Genomic DNA, 22,989 nt, shown 5'->3' on the forward strand with positions numbered 1-22,989 from the left:
TACTGTTGCAACTACAAAAAATAAAACAACTCACCATCGCAGTTCTGCGTACAGATGTCAAATGTGTCCCCTCTGTGGCCGCAGTTCATTTATGAGATGTACTCAGTACCGACGGTGCCGTTCACTCCGTCGTTCTTCCTCCTGTGAAAAATGAAGTGTTGAACAGAAATGAATGCTTTATCTAAATTTTGCTAATAGAGGGTAGAAAAAGTGTTGGACAAAACTTACCTGACGCAACCTATGCCGACGCACGACGTTGAACACCACCTTCATGAGGAGGCGCATCTCACGCCTGCTCACCTTTATTTGTGGCTGTGGTAATGCCACACTGCTGTGCTGTTCAGGATTTTGGTCCATAGCAGTTTCTACAGCAGTAGTAATGTGTATAATGGCGACTGGGAGAAGGCTGGGAGGAGTTTTTGCCCTCTTGGGAAGTACAGCTCTTTTCTGAGGGATGTCTTAAAAAAACGCTTCAAAACCGCGTTAGAAAACCGCGTCAAAAACAACATCAAATATCACGTCTTCTGTAAAAAAAAACGTTCAGGAAAAAAATGAACAGATTTTACAGGCGGAAGTTCCGCCTGCAAAAAACTCTGTGTGAACATAGACGTTAGGCTTCCTTTATACATAGATTTTAGTTGTTTTGAACAGCTTGAAAACATGCATGTTAAGAAACCAGTGTTTTGTAAAATGTAACAGTGTTTTTGATGGCGTCTTTAGTGGCATTTTTACTTACTGTTATTTTTGTAAATGCTTTTTTTCTGGCCTTTTTGAAGTCCTATGGAGAAGCCTATAGGAAAATTGGCTGAAAAAACTCCATACCCAGAGAAACGGCACTAAATGTAAAAAAGCAACAATTTACTCTGCATTACAAAAGTTTTTAGGAGACAATTTCTCATTTAGATAGCAAAGATGCATTGAAATAGAAATAAAGATTTAACTCTGAAATATTTTCACAGGTTTGTACCACCAAGTGATATAAACAGAAAGATTGTGGCAGCTATAATACAAGGTTAGTTACTAACACATGTTCGTACATTTTGGTTACAGTAATAAAGTGATATTTGGTAGACATAGACATAAATTGTATCCTTTCCAGGGGAAATTACTGAACTGCAGAACTACATGCAATATAAGTATGCACTTGATGAAGCTGATGAAAAAGGCTGGTTTCCTCTACATGAAGCAGTTGTTCAACCGGTCCGTCAGATAACTGAAATAATCCTTGATGGTAAGTTTCTATAAACGACACAATATTACAAATAGTTATGATGTATAATGTGCTAGTTAATATGTTTAGAATATTTCACAAACCTAAGGACTAGGCTATATTAATTTCTAGTATCAAACTTATAGTCTGAACCACAGTTATACTTCATGGCAGATCCATATTCATGTTCAAATTTTATACTGTAGGCTACTTCTCATGATCACAAGCACATTTACAGTAGAGTTAAATGGACTGTCCGTCCATTAAATATTATATTTAAATATCATATTCATTGTATAGTTCATAAAAATTGCATGTGAAATATTTACAAGAGTTATGATATTTACTTACATAGTATAAAGCCATCTGCTGCACATCCACCTAGTGATCTGAGTGCTGCAGGACAGGCATGTTCAGCCACTCTCCCCACAGCCAGTTCTCTGCTCAGTGATCCTTTGATCACTGCAGGGCAGTGTAAAGGATCTGCCAGACACAGCTTCTGTGTCGACGCCTGTGGGTAATCAGTCTGCACCTGCTCCTATGTCTGTGAGACTGACTCCATCTTCCACCACTCAGGATGGCAGGCTTAGGAGTGGGAAAACCTATCACAGCCTGGCCAGACGGAGTTAGCTCCCGCCCACTGTCTATTTATACCTGCCTTTCCTGTTCCTCCTTTGCCTGTGATTCTGCTCTGCTTGTTTCCTGGCTCTGCTGCTGCTGCTTGAACTACTGATCCTCTGCTTGTTATTGACCTTGGCTTACTGACCACTCTCCTGCTCAGCGTTTTGTACCTCGTGCACTCCTGGTTTGACTCGGCTCGTTCACTACTCTCGTTGCTCACGGTGTCTCCGTGGGCAGCTGCCCCGTTTCCCTAGCTTCTGTGTACCCTTGTCTGTTTGTCTGTCGTGCACTTACTGAGCGTAGGGACCGTCGCCCAGTTGTACCCCGTCACCTAGGTCAGGTCCTTGCAAGTAGGCAGGGACTGATTGGCAGGTACATTAGGGCTCACCTGTCTGTCTCCCTACCCCGTCATTACATAATCACAGGCCCATATACCTAGTCTACCCTGCTCCCTGACACAACTATGGACCCCCTTGAGACCCTGGCTCAGCAAATGCAGGACCTCTCCCTACAGGTCCAAGCCCTGGCTCAGAGGGACAACTTGCATGATGCTACCCTGGTAGTGCCTCCCACCTCACCTCTTGAACCCCACCTCAAGTTGCCTGACCGGTTCTCAGGGGACCGGAAGACTTTTTTCTCCTTTCGGGAGAGTTGTAGGCTCTATTTTCGCTTAAAGCCCCACTCCTCCGGTTCTGAGAGGAAGCGGGTGGGTATAATTATGTCCCAGCTCCAGGACGGGCCCCAAGAATGGGCCTTCTCCTTGGCTCCTGACGCCCCTGAACTTTCCTCCGTTGATCTTTCCTGCTCTCGAGCTCATTTATGACGAGACTGACAAGACTGATTTGCCGAGAGTCAGCTGGTGACCTTACGTCAGGGTAAGAGACCTGTTGAGGAGTATTGTTCTGACTTTAGGAAATGGTGTGTAGCTTCTCGGTGGAATGACCCTGCCTTGAGGTGGCAGTTTAGATTGGGTCTGTCGAACGCCCTGAAAGACCTGCTAGTTAGCTATCCCTCTTCTGACTCCCTAGATCAGGTTATGGCTTTAGCGGTACGACTTGACCGACGTCTCAGGGAACGACGACTTGAACGTTTTTGTGCCTTCTCCTCTGACTCCCCCATGATGCCTGCCGAGGTTCCGTTGCTTCGTTCTTCCACGGAAGACTCGGATGTACCTATGCAACTCGGGGCCTCCGTGTCCCCCCAACAACGTTGAGAGTTCCGCAGGAAGAATGGTCTCTACTTCTACTGTGGGGATGACAAGCATCAAGTGAACAACTGTCCTAGGCGTAAGAATAAGCAGCCGGAAAACTTCCGCGCCTAAGTGATCATCGGGGAGGTCACTTGGGCGCACAGGTATTTCCCGTAAATATGAAACCTAATAAAATCTTGCTTCCCTTTCAGGTCTCTTTTGGTCGTAGGTCTGCTACCGGCAGTGCCTTCGTGGATTCAGGGTCTTCTGCTAATATTATGTCTGTGGAATTTGCTATGTCTCTAGCTATGCCATTGATTGATTTGCCTAAACCTGTCCCAGTAGTGGGTATCGACTCCACTCCTCTTGCTAATGGTTATTTTACACAGCATACCCCTGTTTTTGAACTTCTTGTTGGCTCCATGCATTTGGAGCAGTGCTCTGTACTGGTGATGCAGGGATTATCGTCCGATTTGATTTTAGGCCTTCCCTGGTTGCAGTTGCATAATCCCACGTTTAACTGGAATACTGGGGATCTTACCAAATGGGGTAATGAATGCATGACGTCATGTTTTTCTGTTAATTCTATTTCTCTCCCTGAAGAGGTGAACACTCTACCTGAGTTTGTTCAGGACTTTGCTGATGTTTTCTCTAAAGAGGCCTCCGAAGTGTTACCTCCTCATAGAGAATACGATTGCGCAATCAATTTGGTACCAGGAGCTAAGCTCCATAAGGGTAGGATATTTAATCTCTCTTGTCCCGAACGTGAAGCCATGAGAGGGTATATCAAGGAATGCCTGGCCAAGGGTTACATTCGCCCCTCTACTTCTCCGGTAGGTGCTGGCTTCTTCTTCGTAGGGAAGAAGGATGGTGGTCTTAAGCCGTGCATTGACTACTGGAACTTGAATAAGGTCACTGTAAGGAACCAGTACCCCCTTCCTTTGATTCCTGATCTCTTCAATCAGCTTTAGGGGGCCCAATGGTTCTCTAAGTTTGATCTACGGGGGGCTTATAACCTTATCCGCGTCAAAGAGGGGGATGAGTGGAAGACTGCGTTTAACATTCCCGAATGTCATTTTGAGTACCTCGTCATGCCCTTTGGGTTGTGTAATGCTCCCGCGGTCTTCCAGAATTCCATAAATGAGATTTTAAGAGACTACCTGGGGGTATTTCTTGTAGTGTACCTTGATGACATACTTGTGTTTTCCAAGGACTGGTCCTCCCACATTGAGCATGTCAGGAAGGTGCTCCAGGCCCTTCGGGAAAACAAACAGTTTGCTAAGATCGAAAAATGTGTGTGTTTGGGGTGCAGGAGATACCATTTTTGGGTCAAATCCTCACTCCTCATGAATTCCGCATGGACCCCGCCAAGGTCCAGGCTGTGGCGGAATGGGTCAAACCTGCCTCCCTGAAGGCGTTACAGTGCTTCCTGGGGTTCGCTAATTATTACAGGAGATTTATTGCTAACTTCTCGGTCATCGCTAAGCCTCTTATGGATTTCACTCGCAAAGGTGCTGATCTCCTCCACTGGCCTCCTGAGGCTGTCCAGGCTTTTGAGGTCCTTAAGGAAGTGCTTTATCTCGGCCCCAGTGCTGGTTCAGCCCAACCAAATGGAGCCATTCATCGTGGAGGTTGACGCCTCCGAGGTGGGAGTGGGTGATGTCTTGTCCCAGGGTACCAGGTCCCTCACCCATCTCCGTCCCTGTGCCTACTTCTCCAGGAAGTTTTCGCCCACTGAGAGTAACTATGATATTGGCAACCGCGAACTCTTAGCCATTAAATGGGCATTTGAAGAGTGGCGCCACTTCCTGGAGGGGGCTAGGCACCAGGTAACGGTCCTTACTGACCACAAGAATCTGGTTTTCTTAGAATCTGCCCGGAGGCTAAACCCGAGACAAGCTCAATGGGCGTTATTTTTTACCAGATTCAACTTTTTGGTCACCTATATGGCTGGGTCTAAAAATATTAAGGCTGATGCACTGTCGCGTAGCTTCATGGCCAGCCCTCCTTCGGAGGAAGATCCTGCTTGTGTTTTGCCTCCAGGTATAAACATTTCCTCTATTGATTCTGATTTAGTCTCCGAAATTGCGGCTGATCAAGGTTCAGCTCCCGGGAACCTTCCTGAGAACAAGCTGTTTGTTCCCCTGCAATTCCGGCTAAGGGTACTTAGGGAAAATCATGACTCAGCACTATCTGGCTATCCAGGCATCCTGGGTACCAAGCACATCATTGCCAGAAACTACTGGTGGCCTGGGTTGCTTAAGACGTTAAGGCCTACGTCGCCGCTTGTGAGGTTTGTGCTAGGTCCAAGACTCCCAGGTCCCGACCAGTGGGCTTACTATGTTCTTTGCCCATTACCAGAGACCTTGGACCCATATCTCCATGGATTTTATCACCGATTTGCCTCCATCTCAAGGCAAGTTGGTGGTGTGGGTTGTAGTAGACCGCTTCAGTAACATGTGCCACTTTGTGCCCCTCAAGAAACTACCCAATGCTAAGACGTTAGCTACCTTGTTTATCAAACACATCCTGCGTCTCCATGGGGTTCCTGTCAATATTGTTTCTGACAGAGGGGTACAATTTGTTTCATTGTTTTGGAGAGCCTTCTGTAAAAAGTTGGAGATTGATCTGTCCTTCTCCTCGGCTTTCCATCCTGAAACTAATGGCCAAACGGAGAGGACTAATCAGTCTCTAGAACAATATTTAAGGTGTTTTATCTCTGACTGTCAACATGATTGGGTCTCATTCATTCCCCTCGCCGAATTTTTCCTTAATAACCGGGTCAGTAACTCGTCAGGGGTCTCCCCCTTTTTCTGTAATTTTGGGTTTAATCCACGGTTCTCCTCCGTTTCCCCTGGTAGTTCCAACAATCCCGAGGTAGATGTCGTTCATCAGGAACTGTGCACAGTCTGGGCCCAGGTTCAGAAGAACCGAGAGGCGTCCCAGAGTATGCAAAAGACTCAGGCAGATAAAAGACATTCTGCTAACCCCTTGCTTGTGGTCGGGGATCTGGTGTGGCTATCTTCAAAAAATGTGCGCCTTAAAGTCCCGTCCAAGAAGTTTTCTCCCAGGTTTATAGGGCCGTACAGGGTCATTGAAGTCCTTAACCCTGTCTCCTTCCGACTGGAGTTGACCCCGTCTTTTCGAGTACACAACGTGTTTCATGCCTCCCTCCTTAAACGCTGCTCCCCGTCCTTGGCTCCCTCGAGGAAACCTCCGGTCCCTGTTCTCACCCCTGAGGGGGTAGAATACGAGGTGGCCAAGATTGTGGACAGCAGGATGGTCCAAGGCTCCCTCCAGTACCTGGTCCATTGGAGAGGATACGGGCCTGAGGAGAGTACTTGGGTACCCGCCCGGGATGTTCACGCTGGGGTATTGCTCAGGAGGTTCCACCCTTGTTTCCCCAATAAAACAGGTCCACCTAGAAAGGGTCCGGTGGCCCCTCATAAAAGGGGGGGTACTGTAAAGGATCTGCCAGACACAGCTTCTTGAATTTGTTAAAACATTACTTGAGTTTATACTCAATAAAAATTATTTCATGGTTGGTGATAAATTCTACCTCCAAAAAAGGGGTACGGCCATGGGGTCTAATATGGCCCCGACATATGTTAATATTTTCATGTGCCGGATTGAGGAGGATCTTGTCTATGTGTCCCACCACTTCAGAAATGTATTGCGGTGGTGGCGATACATAGACGATGTCTTCCTCATCTGGACCCGTTCAGAGGATGAATTTAAACAATTTCATTCTTTTCTAAATGATATGTGTCAGGGGATCAAATTCACCATGATCCATTCTTACTCTTCGGTTGAATTTTTGGATACTAAGATCTATTTACAAGATGGTATGTTAACTACAGATATATATAAGAAAACCGATAGGAACAGTCTGTTGCACTATAATAGTGGACACCCCTGGGCTATGGTGAGATCATTGCCTTTTAGCCAACTTCTCAGAGTTAGAAGGATTGTTAGTAATGAAGATCAGCTGTCCAAAAGAGTGGACGAGATGTGCAACAAATTTAAATGTAGGGGATATCCAACTGATATGCTAAATTTATATAAAAGACAGACGATAAAAATGGATAGACAACAACTTTTGGATAAACAGACAGTGGTGCATAAGAAAAATGTTCGTATACCATTTGTCTCAACTTTTTCTACATCAAGCCCAGAGATTGGCAATATTCTGAGAAGAGAATGGCGTCTATTAACCAGGGCTTTTCCCCTTATTAAGGAATTCCAAGAGCCACCATTATTAGCATACCGTAAAGGTAAAACCATCAGAAATAGGCTAGTAAGGGAAGATTGGATCCAAAACTAAGATGTCACAGAGTGTTCTAGCCCCTCCAAAATATGGATGCTTTCCGTGCCTGGGATGCAATATGTGTAATCATATGTGTAATCATATGATTAAGGGAGATAGTTTCTGTCATCCACAAACAGGTAAAACTTTCAAAATTCAGGGCTTCTATACCTGTAAAACCATCTTTGCAATCTACCTATTGATTTGTCCATGTGGCCTATATTATGTGGGTGAGACCACTACGGAAGTAACGCTTAGAATGAGGAACCACAAATCTAGTATTAACACCAAGAGACGAGATCTACCAGTCTCTAGACATTTTGTAGACTGTAGACATAATGTATCCCAAATGCGCTTTAAAATTATTGATTCAGTACCCCTAAACAGACGAGGAGGTGATAGAGAGCTGGCCCTCAAACGTAAAGAACTTGAGTGGATTTTTACTCTTGAAACCATGTCCCCAAAGGGACTTAATGTAGAATATACATATTTCCCACATATCTGAACGTTCATGTATATTTGACATGATCTATTATGAGTCTGATATATCCATATCCGATCCATTCTTTTGAGTGTAGGTGGGATCTTTTTGACATTGTTTTTAAATCCATATAAATACAGATGTGAATTTTTATCTATATTTATTTTTATATACATATTTTCTCACTTTATACACACTTTTTTCTATTCACAGATACCAACTTATATGAAGGGATGTACATCATGGGAGCAGAGGTCACGTTTCTTAATCAATTTTGTTCCAAGGATTATATACAGATTTTCTTTGATGTAAATCAGAAACTTTCTCTGTGTATTATATGCTCTCTGTGGAAATCATATGGAATAAATTATAATCAATATTTGTAACAAATCATTACTTTTCTATTTATGTCTATAACATGGTCCTGAATTCAAAAAGACACGTATGGGTGGTTGAGACTATGTTGTCTCTGTGAGATATGGCCACCTATCTTTAGGTGTAGCCGTTCTCTCCATTTATGTTGTGGTCCGTGGCCATTTCCTTTTAGACTACATAAATGAGTCTTTTTTGTTATAGACATTTAAATAAATCCCCCATATATATATATATATATATCTAATGTGGGCCATCTATATATAAAAAAACATAGATTGCTGGCTATATACTCTTTTGAGTCTTTTTCCATATTGATGTAAACATACGTCAGGACAGAATTCACTGTCTGCGCATGCGCGGCTATACTGCGTTCCAGATATGCGTTCCACATGACGCATTTCCGGCAGTTCGCCATTTTGCGCATGCGCATTATCGAACCGCGGGACGCCATGGTTTATTCCATGCATCACCGAGAGCTGACACTGTAAGTTTTATGATATAATATGACTTCTTTTCCACTATAATTGCGTTGGAACATTCCCTCTGCTCCTCCCCCTTCATTATGAGCTGGTGCTTTTGATTAGGGTAATTATAACATTACCTTATTTTCCCTGTATTGCTTATCATATATTTTGAGATGTTGTTTCTTAAACACATTTATTGGACACATATATTGGCATATGTCTACCTTTGTATAACTATGTGTTGTATATTTATGGATTTTTTATATATATATTATTAATTGCACTGTTGAATGTACATCCTATGTATCCCTATATATATGTGGCACTATGCACTGTTGTAATTAGCTTGAGAAAGGTTCAGGTGTGAACCGAAACGTTGCTCATTCTTTCCACCTGGTGGTGAATAAACCAACATCTCCCCAACATTGAAGTCCTGGTGCCGTTACTTGTTCTTTGTTCCTGCTATATCATATATATATATATATATATATATATATATATATATATATATATATATATATATATATCTATATATATATATATATATATATATATATATTTATATATATATATTTATATAACCAAAAGTTTGAACAGCACAGTCCAGCAAAATGGAACAAAACGTGCAAAACCCTAACAGCTTAGCCAGGCTCCTATAATGCAGGTATTCAGTTTGTTTGTTTTTTCAGATTACTGTACAGTGCATGGTGAAAATACTACACTTTCCAGAACGCAAATCACTGAAGCAATTTCTGTATCAAAACTCAACAAGTAGGAAATGCTGGTGGATTTCAGCTCTTAAAGCGTACCTAACTTTTCAGGTGGCTTTCCAAAATAAGTTGGCATATGTGTGTACATGAGGAATGACACTATTTCTGGCCATTATATGACTTGTATTCTGTATTTTTTAGTTTTCCTTTCTGCAGGCTCTCTAATGCTGAGCTAGTGGGTGGAGCCTAACTGCTATCATATCTTCTATACACTGCACATATAGAAGAGAAGAATCCTGCTCCCCTATCTCTAGCTATCACATATATAGAAGCAGCAGCAGCATGGAGCAGATTATACTGCAGTAATAAGCAGTGTAGTTGAGAATTCAGCACTGGGATGACATAGAAATCTTACCAGCAGCTACTGCACATTTGTGTGTGCCTGCGTCTCCTCTCTCTCTTTACTCCCTCCTCCTGCTCCCCCTCCACTCTCCATAGATTTCCATGGGCAGGCAGTGAAGAGACACCCTCCACTTTCTGCAGTCTGTCTCCTCTGCTCTGTAACTGGGAACCAATTTTGCTTGACAACAGGGGATGCACAGCAGATTACAGGAATGTAGCAACCTAGTTTAAGTAACTTCACACAGAATTTGCATGAATAAAAACAACTAAATTTGAACAGCAAGTAAATTACAAAGTTGATATATTTTAGGTATAATATTAATTAGCATAAGTTGTTTGAACAGTTAGTGTCGAATATAGTCTATGTGTGAATACAGCTCTAGAATATAATATAAGCTGCAAAGTGGACCCTTTAAGTTATATAAAGGGCAACTAATCATTGATTATGCATACTGTACAGACCTCTTGAATAGCATTAAAGTAGATGGAAAGGCTGGGTAAACAAAAAGCCTACTATATATTGGCCTCTTTCTTTGTCTTTTGCATTTACATTTGATAACCTTCAACTAATTTGTGCTATTATTAAATTTATATAGCTATACATAAAACACAGTGTGAACAGAAGACAAATGATGGGGAGACTCCACTGACTCTATCTGCAAAGTCTGGATTAGTTGAGAATGTGAAGGTACTTCTAGAGAAAGGAGTCTGGCCAAACAGCAAGAATAGAAGTGGCGAATCTCCTCTTCTTATCGGTATGACCTATAAAAAAATGTTGGGGATGTTTTGTTCAATTATTAATTCCCTCTTGACGTATGACATATGTCATAGCCAGGTAGAGGGAAGTAAGGAGCGGGCTCACGGGCTGAGCCTGCTCCATAGAAAAGGGTGTTGGCTGTATGTTACAGCCTACAATTCACTCTAAAGTGTTAGAAAGAGGGGACGACCCATCAACCCCCCGCGACGTTATCTCGGGGTGCCGAAGGTTGGCATGGCAACCTGAGGGCCTAATGAAGGCCTCTAGGTCTGCCATCTTTGTACTCTTATTAAGCCATGCCTCCTAGAAGACTTAGGCTGGGTTCACACGTGGCGGAATTTCACTTAAATTCCGCTGCGGACACTCCGCAGCGTTAATCCGCAGCGGAGCCGTTTGTCCATTGACTTACACTTTAATTTAGCAGTGTTCGTTTAGACGAGGCGTAAAATTCCGCTGCGGAGCATAGGCTGCGGAGCGGAATTTGGTGTCCGCAGCATGCTCTGTCTGTTGCGGAGCAGTGGCGGACTCATGGCGGAATTTCTCCATTGACTTCAATGGAGATTCTAATTTCCGCAATGAAGTCCGCAGCTGTCATGCACATGTTATGTGTGCTGCGGATCCGTCTTGCTTTTTTAACTTGACATTTCTTCATTCTGGCTGGACCTATGTATTTCTAGGTCTACAGCCAGACTGAGGAAGTCAATGGGGCTCCCGTAATGACGGGAGCGTTGCTAGGAGACGTCAGTAAATAGTCACTGTCCAGGGTGCTGAAAGAGTTAAGCGATCGGCAGTAACTGTTTCTGCACCCGGGACAGTGACTACCGATCCCAATATACATCTATCTGTAAAAAAAAATGAAGTTCATACTTACCGAGAACTCCCTGCTTCTGTCTCCAGTCCGGCCTCCCAGGATGACGTTTCAGTGTAAGTGACGGCTGCAGCCAATCACAGGCTAATAACAGGCTGCAGCGGTCACATGGACTGCCGCGTCATCCAGGGAGATCGGGCTGGATGCCGAAGGAGGGACGCGTCACCAAGACAACGGGCGGTAAGTATGAATTTCTTTGACTTTCACAAGGGAAAGTGCTGTCCCTTCTCTCTATCCTGCACTGATAGGGAGAAGGGAAGTACTTTTACCGCAGTCCGCAGCAGCTAGTCCGCATCAATTTACTGCACATTTTGTGCAGATCCGCAGCAGAATCTGCAACGCAGATTCTGTGCGGCATTGATGCGGACAGTTGCGGAGGAAATCCGCCACGTGTGGTCATGCCCTTTATTGTTGCCTGTTGGAAACACGATATACTGTAATACATTAGTATTGCAGTATATATGTAGTGCAAGCGATCCAACGGTCACTGGTTCAAGTCCCCTTGGGGGACTAATAAAAACAGTAAAAATCTGTTAAATAAAGTTTTATTTATGTACAAAAAAAAAATAAAAGTAAAAAAAAAAACTTTTCCCACTTTACCCCTAAAGCAATGTAAAAAAATAATAATAAACATAATTGGTTTTGCCTCCTCCATAAAAGTCTGAACTATTACAATAAAACATTATTTAACCCCTTAATGACCGGGCCTGAAAAGACCTTAATGACCAGCTCAATTTTTCTGTTTTTGCCTCTCTGCGTTTCAGCAGCCATAACTTTTTTATTTTTTCATTGACGTGGCTGTATGAGGCCTTGTTTTATGCGAGAGAAATAGTATTTTTTTTCCCCACAGTTTGGGGGTAAAAAAAATTTTTTACGCCGTGAATATAGGAAAAAGCGATTCTCGGAATAGTTTTTTTTGTTTCTTTTTTATCCCGTTCACGTTTCACGCTAAATAACCCATTAGATTAATTCTTCAGGTTATTACGGTCATGTAGATACCTAATATGTGTAGGTTTTTTGTTTTTATTTAGTGTAGGGGCAATAAAATGTATTTAATGCAAAATAAAGACTCTTTTTGGGACTTTTTTTATTTATTTATTTGTTTTGTTACTTTTTTTTTTTTAATCCCATCAAGGGATAACTTTATTTGTAACTTTATTTTTTACTTGCAATGTATTAGCATACTTCTGTATGCTAATACATTACACTGTGTCATTATGACACAGGCTGCTGATCGGGCAGCACATAGTGTGCCCGAACAGCAGGCACACGGAACAGACAGCCCTGGGGTCCTTTGTAGGTCCCCAGGGCTGACTGCAGAGGGATTCCCCAGTGTTTGATCGCATCACTGGAATCCCGGTGATGCGATCTTAGAGGGGAATTCCCTCTGATCATGCCGCGGTTACGGACCGCGGTAATCAAAGGGTTAAACAGCTGGGATCCGAATGTTTGTCGACCCCAGCTGTGTTCAGGAGGCTGCTCTAAGATCAGGAGCTGTTAGTAACAGCTCCTGCTTAGAGGATGAGTGCTCACACGCTCGCTCATCAGCCTGTCCTGCAGCGACGCCAAAAGACGTCTCTGTAGACTAAGCACCCGCACCGCCTGACGTCAAAAGACAGTGGGCGGTCGGGAAGGTGTTAACAGGCATGGTGAATGGCGTAAAAAAAAAAAAAAAAAAAGTACAACACCAGAATCTCCCACAAAATTTTTATAAAATGTGATCAAAAACTCGCATGTACCTCAAAATGGTACCAATGAAAACTACAGCTTGTCCCGCAAAAAAAAAGCCCTCGACGGAAAAATAAAAAAGTTATATAGCTTTCAGAATGTGGCGACAATTAGATTTTTCCCTGTAAAAGTAGTAAAATATAAAGAAATATATCAATTTGGTATCGCCGTAATTGTATTGACCCGCAGAAAAAAGTTAACATGTTTTAATTGCACGATGAACGCCGTAAAAGTAAAGCACAAAAAACTATGGAGGAATCGCTGTTTTATTATTTTCTACCACACAAATAATTTTTTTCCCATTTCCTAGTACATTATATGGTACAATAAATGGTGCCATGAAAAACTAAAACTCGTCCCACAAAAATCAAGCCCTTACATGGCTGTATCGTTGTTACATATATCCCCCTTTTACATTTTTAGTGGTAATTTTTTTAAACAATTGAAATGTTTTAATAGTGGAAGTACAATTTTTACCAGTGCATCTTACTACAATTAGACATACAGTCATGTCTAGACCAGATTTTCTGTTCCACTAAATACTATGCATAGTGCCCATATTCCTTGAGGAGACCACCCCCTAGAAGAACTTTTGTCAATTCAATTTTGGGTGTTCGTCTCAAAGACCTTTCACTGTATCTATAATAGAAATTTTTCCGAACCTGAGATTCCTTACTCAACGTGTTAAAATCCTTCAATTTACGCTGCTCTACTCTAAATAAACCTAATTTCCCCCAAGGCTGATATTGTCTAATTTTTTTTTACATTCCCTGCTATCGTTCATTCTCCCAGATAGGAGTGCAAACAAGTGCCCTTATAACCTCACCCAAGTCCCAAAAGCTAAAGCAGAATTTGTGCATCATCTTACCTATCCCCCGATTTTGGTTTACATTTTCCGATTCCAGAAACTCTGTTATACTCCCAATATTTTTATATTTCTTCATTAGCCATACCGCAAAATGTTTATTGGCCAAAATATATTGGAATTGTGCTGCTATGAAATACAGCCCAAAGTTAGGCAGATACAAACCCGCCTCTCATCTCTTCCAAACACATAGATTCTTGTTTTACCCTTGGATGATTTCCCTTCCATAAAAAATCATTGATAATATTTTCTAAGGATTTGAAATCTTATTATCTACCAAGGTTGGGGAACACATAAGCAGGTACAAGATGTGGTTTATTACACCTTTTTAGGAGCTATACCTTTATTTGATCTTCTACTTATATATGAAGGAATTGCATTTACAACAACAGCCTTTTATGTACTTTTTGCGCAAATTACTTCCTTTATAATAGATAATTAGATTCCCCATGCCCATCTTATCAGCAATCTGTTATATTATCTGTATAATTCTTCTTCTTTTCAGCTATTAGGATAGGAAGTTATGACATGGTGTCTTTTGATCAGTTACAACTGTACCATTAACCAACCTTGTGTGAAGAGATGGTCAGCAATGCATGAAGCTGCAAAACAGGGACAAAAAGATATTATCTCTTTACTCTTGAAAAATGGTGGTAATGTCAGTCTTAGAGATGGTTTCGGTGTAACGCCATTAGGAGTTGCTGCTGAATTTGGTCACTGTGATGTGTTGGAACAACTAATACATAAAGGTATGTGAAAACTTATGTAACATATATGTTGTGATGATGCCAACTGTGTGTTCTTGTAAAAAGCATTTTTTTCCCCTTTGATTTGGTTTGTACTCAAATATTAGAGATAATTATTATAGGAGATATTATAAGAGATAATAATTTAGTTAATACACACTTTCTATAAAAACTTGTCTGAGATGAGGTCCCTGAATAAAGGCGGCCCCCATTACCATCACATCATGCCTTTAGGGAAAGGCCCTTAGTAGGCATATGACAAAGCTCTATACTACCATGTTGGTTGTATATTTTACAATTATCTCTCAGAGCCGTGTCCCATTTTTTTTAAGGAAATTTTACTGCAAATAAAACGAAATAAAAAGTAATAATAAAAAAAAAAATCGATCTTTTATGCAGGTTCTCAAAAATCCAGGTGCAAGCCCACAACTGAGTCCTTCTGACATATAATACACATTGTGATCATCGGCAAGCTACAGTATTTACACATCCAAAATACATTTTTGATATGGCTAGAGCTACTTGGTTACATGGCGGTGCACATGGTTTTTAGCTTTTTATTTTAACCGCGGGGTTGCTTATGAGTTCCCCCCACCACACAGGGAACAGGCGTAATCATTGAAATGTGAAACATTTTGCAACTTTCTAATAAATTCTGTTCTCTTTGAGGATAGTATAGGATAGAGGGTAGCATAGGAAATCTGACAAAGCTGCTTTACATTTTACACATAATATTCACTGGTTTATATCTTTTGGGATATGTATAAATAATATTGATGCAGTCAACAACATATTTAGTTCACAGTAAATTTTAGAGGGTTTGTAATTACTACTCTTTAAAGTATTTATCTGTTTGCCACTTTCCTTCCAAATGATTTTTTTCAGTATCTCAGTCATCTAAAAAATTTAATATATCTAGGTGGAGATATCAACATAGAAGCAGACGATGGCTCCACAGTGCTCTCTGATGCGGCCGCTGGAGGAAATCCAGATTGCATTGCCCTCCTTTTGGAATATGGCGCTAGTGGAAATATGCCAGATAAAGAGGGTTATCTTCCCATACACAAAGCAGCCTATGGAGGGCATTATATGTGAGTATTTTGCTCTTAGGGTATGTAAAATGCGGCCACTGCCTTTAAGTAACAAAAGCAGACCCCTTTTAGAAAATAAAATCTGGCAGATTTTATTTTCTAAAAGGGGTCTGCTTTTGTTACTTAAAGGCAGTGGCCGCAATCACGTGGTGTCTCATTGCCAATGAGGCCGAGAGTCACCTTTATTTGAATACAATTCACACTTTGAAATGGAGCACCCATTGATGTGAATTAGAAAAAAACATATAATACATGACCTGTTCCTGAGTTTCGAAAACAGGATATGCCATAAATGTCCAACATGGAATAACCCCTTTAAAGGGGCCTGTCTGGTGACAAATTCCCATTAAAGTAAACTTCCTACAGATGTATTTAAAATATCTGCAGCTGCTCTTTTACAGCCATCAACATTGTCAGTGTATCACTAATATTTGTGGAAACACTGTAGACCCCCCCATTGTGCTTCTGAGAGTGTTAGCGACATACTAAATTATAAAGTTATGTGCTAGGAATGTAATTCGGACTAATATTTTAATATTTTATGGTTCCCTTTAGTGCACTAAAGTATCTTATTCCTGTAACATCACAACATGCAGTACAAAGAAGCGGAATAAGCCCTATTCATTCTGCAGCTGAAGGACAGAGCGTGCAATGCTTAGAACTACTCATTGAGAATGGCTTTGACGTAAACGACCTGTTAGCTGAACATATATCTGAAAATTATGGTGATAAAAGAATGACTGCACTGTTTTCTGCAGTATCCAATAAAGATGTTTTTTGCACAGAGCTGCTATTAAAAGCTAATGCTAATCCAAACTTGGACCCCCTGAACTGTCTCTTAGTGGCTGTACGATCCGGAAGCCATGAAATTGTTAGACTTCTCTTAGCTCATCATGCCAATGTAAACTGCTACTTCATGCTTGTGAATGATACTCATTTTCCAAGTGCAATACAATATGCCCTCAATGATGAAACCATGCTACGGATGTTGTTAAATAATGGATACCAAGTTGAGAGGTGCTTTGACTGCATGCATGGGGACATGTATGGTGGATCATTTGTATGGACATCCTCAGAAGAAGTGCTACCTGGTTGGACATCATGTGTTATAAAAGACAGCCATGTGAGTAGCTTTATTGGGCTAAACTAAATGTTTTATATATTCTCCACCTTTGTAATGTATCAATTAAGTTGATTTGAGCTTCGCCAATATAACACAACTAGTATAGCAAACCTGTTACACAGGTTTGCTAGCAAAAGGAATGATAAGTATTTAAAATTGTGCTCTTTGAGAACGACGTTGTTCATTACAGGCTCGTCTTACTTCAGGGTTTTCTTAATGCCTTGTTTTGGGAATTGGTTTCTCGTTGTTCCTGGCGTTCCTCTGCACTCATAGTTGCTCTTCTTATTCTCTGAGCCAAATTTATATGATGATTATCAGCATTGTCCCTTTTATAAGTGAGCGTGATCACACGTAGCAGCTAAGGGAGAATCCTGATAATCAATATATATTATTGGATAACTATGCCTGCAATTCTCTTACGTAAAAGAATTGTGTCTTGGTATTTTTTTGAGATAAGGGAATTGCATTGACAGTAATTCCTTAATTACTTCTAAAAATAAGAAAATCATGAATCAAATCAAAAATCGTCCATAGGGTTGACAAAAATCAAGTTTTTCTTTTTTTGCAAAATCGCCCAGCCCTGCACACAGTAATAACTCTGAGTACGGATAATGTAGTAGATGTCACCTGCAGTCCTATGTAACACCACAGACAACACACAGTGATAGCTCTCTGAATACGGATAATGTAGTTATGTTAGCTGCAGCCCTATGTAACACCACAGATAATACACAAAGACAACACTCTGAGTACAGATAATATAGTAGCTGTTACCTGCAGTCCTATGTAATACCACAGAAAACACAGTGATAACTCTCTGAGTACAGATAATGCAGATGTTACCTGCAGTCCTATGTAATAACACAGATAACACAGGAATAACTCTCTGATTACAGATAATGTAGTAGATGTTACCTGCAGTCCTATGTCACACCACAGATAACACATTGATAACTCTCTGAATACAGATAATGTAACAGTGTTACCTGCAGTCCTATGTAACACCACAGATTACACAGGGATAACTCTCTGATTACAGATAATGTAGTAGATGTTACCTGCAGTCCTATGTAACACCACAAATAACACAGTGATAACTCTCTGAGTGCAGATAATGTAGTAGATGCACACACAGATATATATATATATATATATATATATATATATATATATATATATATATATATACACATACAGATACAGGGGCGTAGCTAAAGGCTCATGGGCCCTGGTGCAAGAATTCAGCTTGGGACCCCCTACCCCTTCCCAACATCACCAGACCCCTGCGCGTGCCTATGCCCAGCCGCCAGACCCCATGAATGCCTCCACAGTATAATGCTCCCCATAGCTGACCTCACAGTATAATGCTCCATAGCTGCCCCACTAAGTATAATGCCCCCCATAGCTGCTCACACACATTATAATGCCCCCCATAGCTGCCCACACAGTATAATGCCCCCATAGATGCCCCCACACAGTATAATGCCCCATATATTCCCCCACAGTATATTGCCACCCATAGCTGCCCCATACCGTATAATGCCCCCATACAGTATAATGCACTCCATACAATATAATGCCCCATACAGTATAATGCCCCCCTAGCTGCCACATACGGTATGATGCCCCACATAGCTGCGCCATACACTGTAATGTCCCATACAGTATAATGCCCCCATAGCTGCCCCATACAGTATAATACGTTTCATACAGTATAATGAACCCCATTGCTGCCCCATACAGTATAATGCCCCACACAGTATAATGCCTACCATAGCTGTCCCATACAGTATAATGCCCCACACAGTATAATGCCCCCCATAGCTGCCACATACAGTATAATGCCCATTACAGTAAAAAGCCACCCATAGCTGTCCCATACAGTATAATGCTCCCCATACAGTATAATGCCCTTGTAATGAAAGGGGGTAGGGAAACGGACAAGTGAGCTCTAATCTACCCGCCACTCTGTCCCTGCCTACTTGCAACGACCCGCCCTAGGCGACGGGGTACAACTGGGCAGCGGTCCCTACGCTCAGTAAGTGCACGAGACAAACAGATAAGGGTACACAAAGCTAAAGGAAATGGGGGAGATGCCCACGGAAACACCATGAGCAACAAGAGTGGTGAACGAGCCGAGTCAAACCAGGAGTGAACACGGTACCAAACGCAGAGCAGGAGAGTAGTCAGTAAGCCAGGGTCAGTATGGAGCAGGATCAAATAGTAGAAGCTGTAGCTGGGCCAGGAAACCACGCGAGAAGAATCACAAGCAAAGGAGGAACAGGAAAGGCAGGTCTAAATAGACAGAGGGCGGGAGCTAGCTCCGTCTGGCCAGGCTGCGATAGGCTCTCCCACTCCTAAGCCTGCCATCCTGAGTGGTGGAAGATGGAGTCAGTCTCAGAGACATAGACTCAGGTGCAGACTGATTACCTATGGGCGTATACACAGAAGTTGTGCCTGGCAGATCCTTTACAGCCCGTCATAGCTGCCACATACAGTATAATGACCCCACACAGTCAGGGCCGGCCTTAGGTTGAATGGCGTACTGTGCGGGACTCTCTATTGCCTCCCTCCACAAAGCAAAAATTAACCACATATATAGACACATACATACTGGTACATACATACTGTACATACATAAAGACATATTTAGACATACAGGCAAAAATGTGGTTGTCACAGCATCGGAGAAAGATGTAAAAATGCTGGGTTCAAGCCTCAGAGGGACCCAATCCAAAGTTCCACAGCAGATATCCACAAACAAAATAGAGACGAGGCAGCCCTTCAAAAATACATAGGGATTCATTCACCCACCAGTGCAAGGTTTCAGTCCAGTCGGACCCTGAGAGCCCCCCAGGCTTGTTGCGACCTCTATAGCTACGCCACTGTACAGATACATATATAGGCACTTAGACACACAAATACACACACAAAGACACACATACTGGAACTTATACACACACAAACAGAGAGACACACAGACAAATATAGGGACAAACAACAGACAGACTGAGCACTCACATCTCCTTCCTCACAGGCTTCCTGCAGGTCGGGCGGTGGGCAGAGCTAACTGTGCCTTGGACACCAAGTCCTTGCCAAATATATATATGATGTGACGGTAAATTGTACCTATCACTATAACAAACCATAGAGAAGGAGGAGGTGGAAATGTAGCTGCAGCTTCTCACTCAGTGGCTCAGTGAAACAGCATAAGGGGTGGCGGGACCCAGCAGGGAAAAGAGATCTGATTGGCTCAGAGCACATAGCACAGTTCTGACATCACTCCAGGAAGTATCCACCTACTCATCATGCATGGAGAGAGAAAATGTGCATTTACAGAAACCACTACTGGTAAGGAAAAAGACCCAATATTATGCAGGTTAGACACAACATTTCTATCTGTACTACATCTAATATTGAATTATTTAGATAAACTTGAATCTTTTTTCAACCATACTGATTATTGTTCCAATGACTTGTTAAATCAATCAATATAAAAAAAAAATTTTTATGGCTTAGAAAATGCAATTTTCGGACCCATATGTGTGGGTATGTGTGGCCTCCTCTACATTCTGTTTGATATGCTGATCTGAGTTGTTTATTATGGTCCCCCATTTGTGCCATGCTAGTATCAATTACTTTAGTGGAAGTCAACTCAGGTTACTACATTCCACTGAAATAAAACATCCATTCACACTAAAGTGTCTGAAATTTAATTGATCAATTCAATTCAATAGAAATGGAAAACAATTACTGGTAACATTTTCCTTTCATCATTGAAATCTGCATTTTGTGCAAAACTGAAAAGATGGAAAAAAACACCAAAAAAAAAAAAAAAAACACTAGCAGGCAATAAACTGACCAAACGTAGAAACTCATGTTTCACTTATATTAGGTAAATGAAAGGTAAATACATTTGGGTGCAGTTGATGAGGAGGCACAATGTACATATTGGAAACATCAAATTGTAGCCATCACCCAAAACCGCCTAGAATGCATCGACTTCAGATAAGTTATCTAATAAAATCGAATGGGTTTGTGCCTGATGTGTTTCCATTATTTAAATAAGAACAGTAATTGTATTATTATTGTTTGACATTTTCTGTCTTTTTTCTTTTAGTTTTGCGATTTCATCACAGTGTCGTGGATGAGGCATTTGGTTGGAAAAGTTATTCGAGTGTTAGTAGACTACATGGATTATGTTCCAATTTGTACAAAACTGAAATCTATTCTTGAAGTACAAAATAACTGGGCAGAGATCCAGGAGATTATAGGTAAATTAATTTACACCACCTATTATCTGTATCAGTGTTTATTAATGTTTTAAAGTCAAGTATCCCAAGTAAAAAACAATTGGACCAAATCTTCATAGGCTACATAAGCTAGGATCCATTATAATTTTAAACAAATTAGTCCACTGAGATAATAAACTGTGCATGCCTTGGTACGGTGCCTTCTTAAAAGCGTCAGACACCTTACACCCATAACAGAGCCAATCACATTGCCCCCTCTATAGAGCCAGTCTGGTACAAGGGCTCTTACCCCCTATGGTACATCTTGGTTGAAAAACTATGATCTATATGATTTGTGAAGTTAGTAAAAGCCTAATTTAGTAATTTCATGCATCTACTACTGTTTATAAATATTCACGAGTCAGGTATGAGTCGGTTAAAATGTATCTATTTCTTTAATGAATATAGAGTATAGCACATGCAAATAAATGACCTAAAGAAGCTTTTTCACAATATACTGTATACGTCTGCTTAATGCAAAGCACCAATATTTCCTACTCCTACATACATTTTACAAATGGCTCATAGTATTTTACGCTATAACAAATTGCTCAGTGGTGTCTCCATATGATGGATGTATTCTTTCATTGTATCGCTAAACCATTTGTTGTAGAAATATATAGAGTTCATATAGACAATTTCATAGGTTTTCCTGCTTATAAATGTCATTTGTTACTAGGAAACCCCCGTCCACTGAAGCATTTGTGCCGTCTTAAATTACGTAAACTTTTTGGTTTGGAGAGATTACAGAACCTGTCGTCTGTGAAGAGAGTTCACCTGCCTCCGCTTCTGAAGTCCTATTTAATGTACAAAGAATATGATTTATATGGGAAGGGATTACATTTTGACGCATAATAAACCAACAAATTAACTTTCATCTCTAGGAGTTAGTTTACAAGTCTGATGACGTGACAACTCGATGTAAATATTGTGAAATTTCTATGTTACCCTGTATTTTGGCTTTATAATCATCTAGACATCAACAATAATGCAGAAAAAATATATATCTTTTATAATACTTTACATCATGCATATATATCTTTATCATGTGGTATTGTGTTAATGTTGCAGCCTTGACAGTACAGATTACATTGCACTAGACTGTAGCTCAAAATGTACCTGATGGTAAGGGGTTTAGAAAATTAATCAGGTAGTATGCAAGTTGCCCACTGCTGTAGAGGCCATTGGAGTGGTTATTGTTGGAGGTATTTTATGTATGATTGGTGGGAGACCACCCGTAGGAATCCCAAAGGATCAAGGTAACGATGAGGGTCCTACTGCTGGGACAAGAATCCAGGCTGCACTAAGTGTAATTAAAATGTACAGCTGTCTAAAGATTGAGGCCCCATGCACATGACAGTAGATTTAGTCCGAAATTACGGTCCATAATTACGGACCCATTAATTTCTATGGCCAACGGACACCATCCCATATATTTATGGGAAGGTGTCCGTGCCGCAGAAACCCTCCATAAAAAATAGGACATGTCCTATTTTTTTATTTTACGGACCATGCTCTCATATGCACTTTATAATGCGACCGCGGCCCGCAAATGCGGACGACCGTGACCATAATAACAGAACGTGGTTGTGGGCACTGTCATGTGCATGGGGTCTGAGTGTGTAATAATAGTCATACTTTAAATGTAAGGAGTAATGAATAGTATATATCAGTTTATGCTATGGCTACATAACTGTATTAGTTTACTTTAGTTCACCTAGTAAAATGTGGAAGAGTTTTGAGCAGTTCACATTGTCAGGT

At 41.2% G+C, this 22,989-nt stretch overlaps 1 protein-coding gene across 1 annotated transcript; it reads left to right on the forward strand.

Annotated features, from left to right (window-relative positions):
* Positions 1-929: 929 nt before the first annotated feature.
* Positions 930-22,098, forward strand: ASB15 (ankyrin repeat and SOCS box containing 15). The gene is given in 9 exon segments (XM_075855056.1): positions 930-1,012; positions 1,100-1,231; positions 10,355-10,513; positions 14,482-14,509; positions 14,511-14,725; positions 15,642-15,813; positions 16,369-16,936; positions 21,057-21,210; positions 21,908-22,098. Coding segments are annotated over 8 exon segments (1,578 nt in total). The 5' UTR covers positions 930-1,012; positions 1,100-1,125; the 3' UTR covers positions 22,084-22,098.
* Positions 22,099-22,989: the final 891 nt, after the last annotated feature.

This window comes from Rhinoderma darwinii, chromosome 3 (genome assembly GCF_050947455.1).
Source record: "Rhinoderma darwinii isolate aRhiDar2 chromosome 3, aRhiDar2.hap1, whole genome shotgun sequence".
In the NCBI taxonomy this organism is placed as follows: Eukaryota; Metazoa; Chordata; class Amphibia; order Anura; family Rhinodermatidae; genus Rhinoderma; species Rhinoderma darwinii.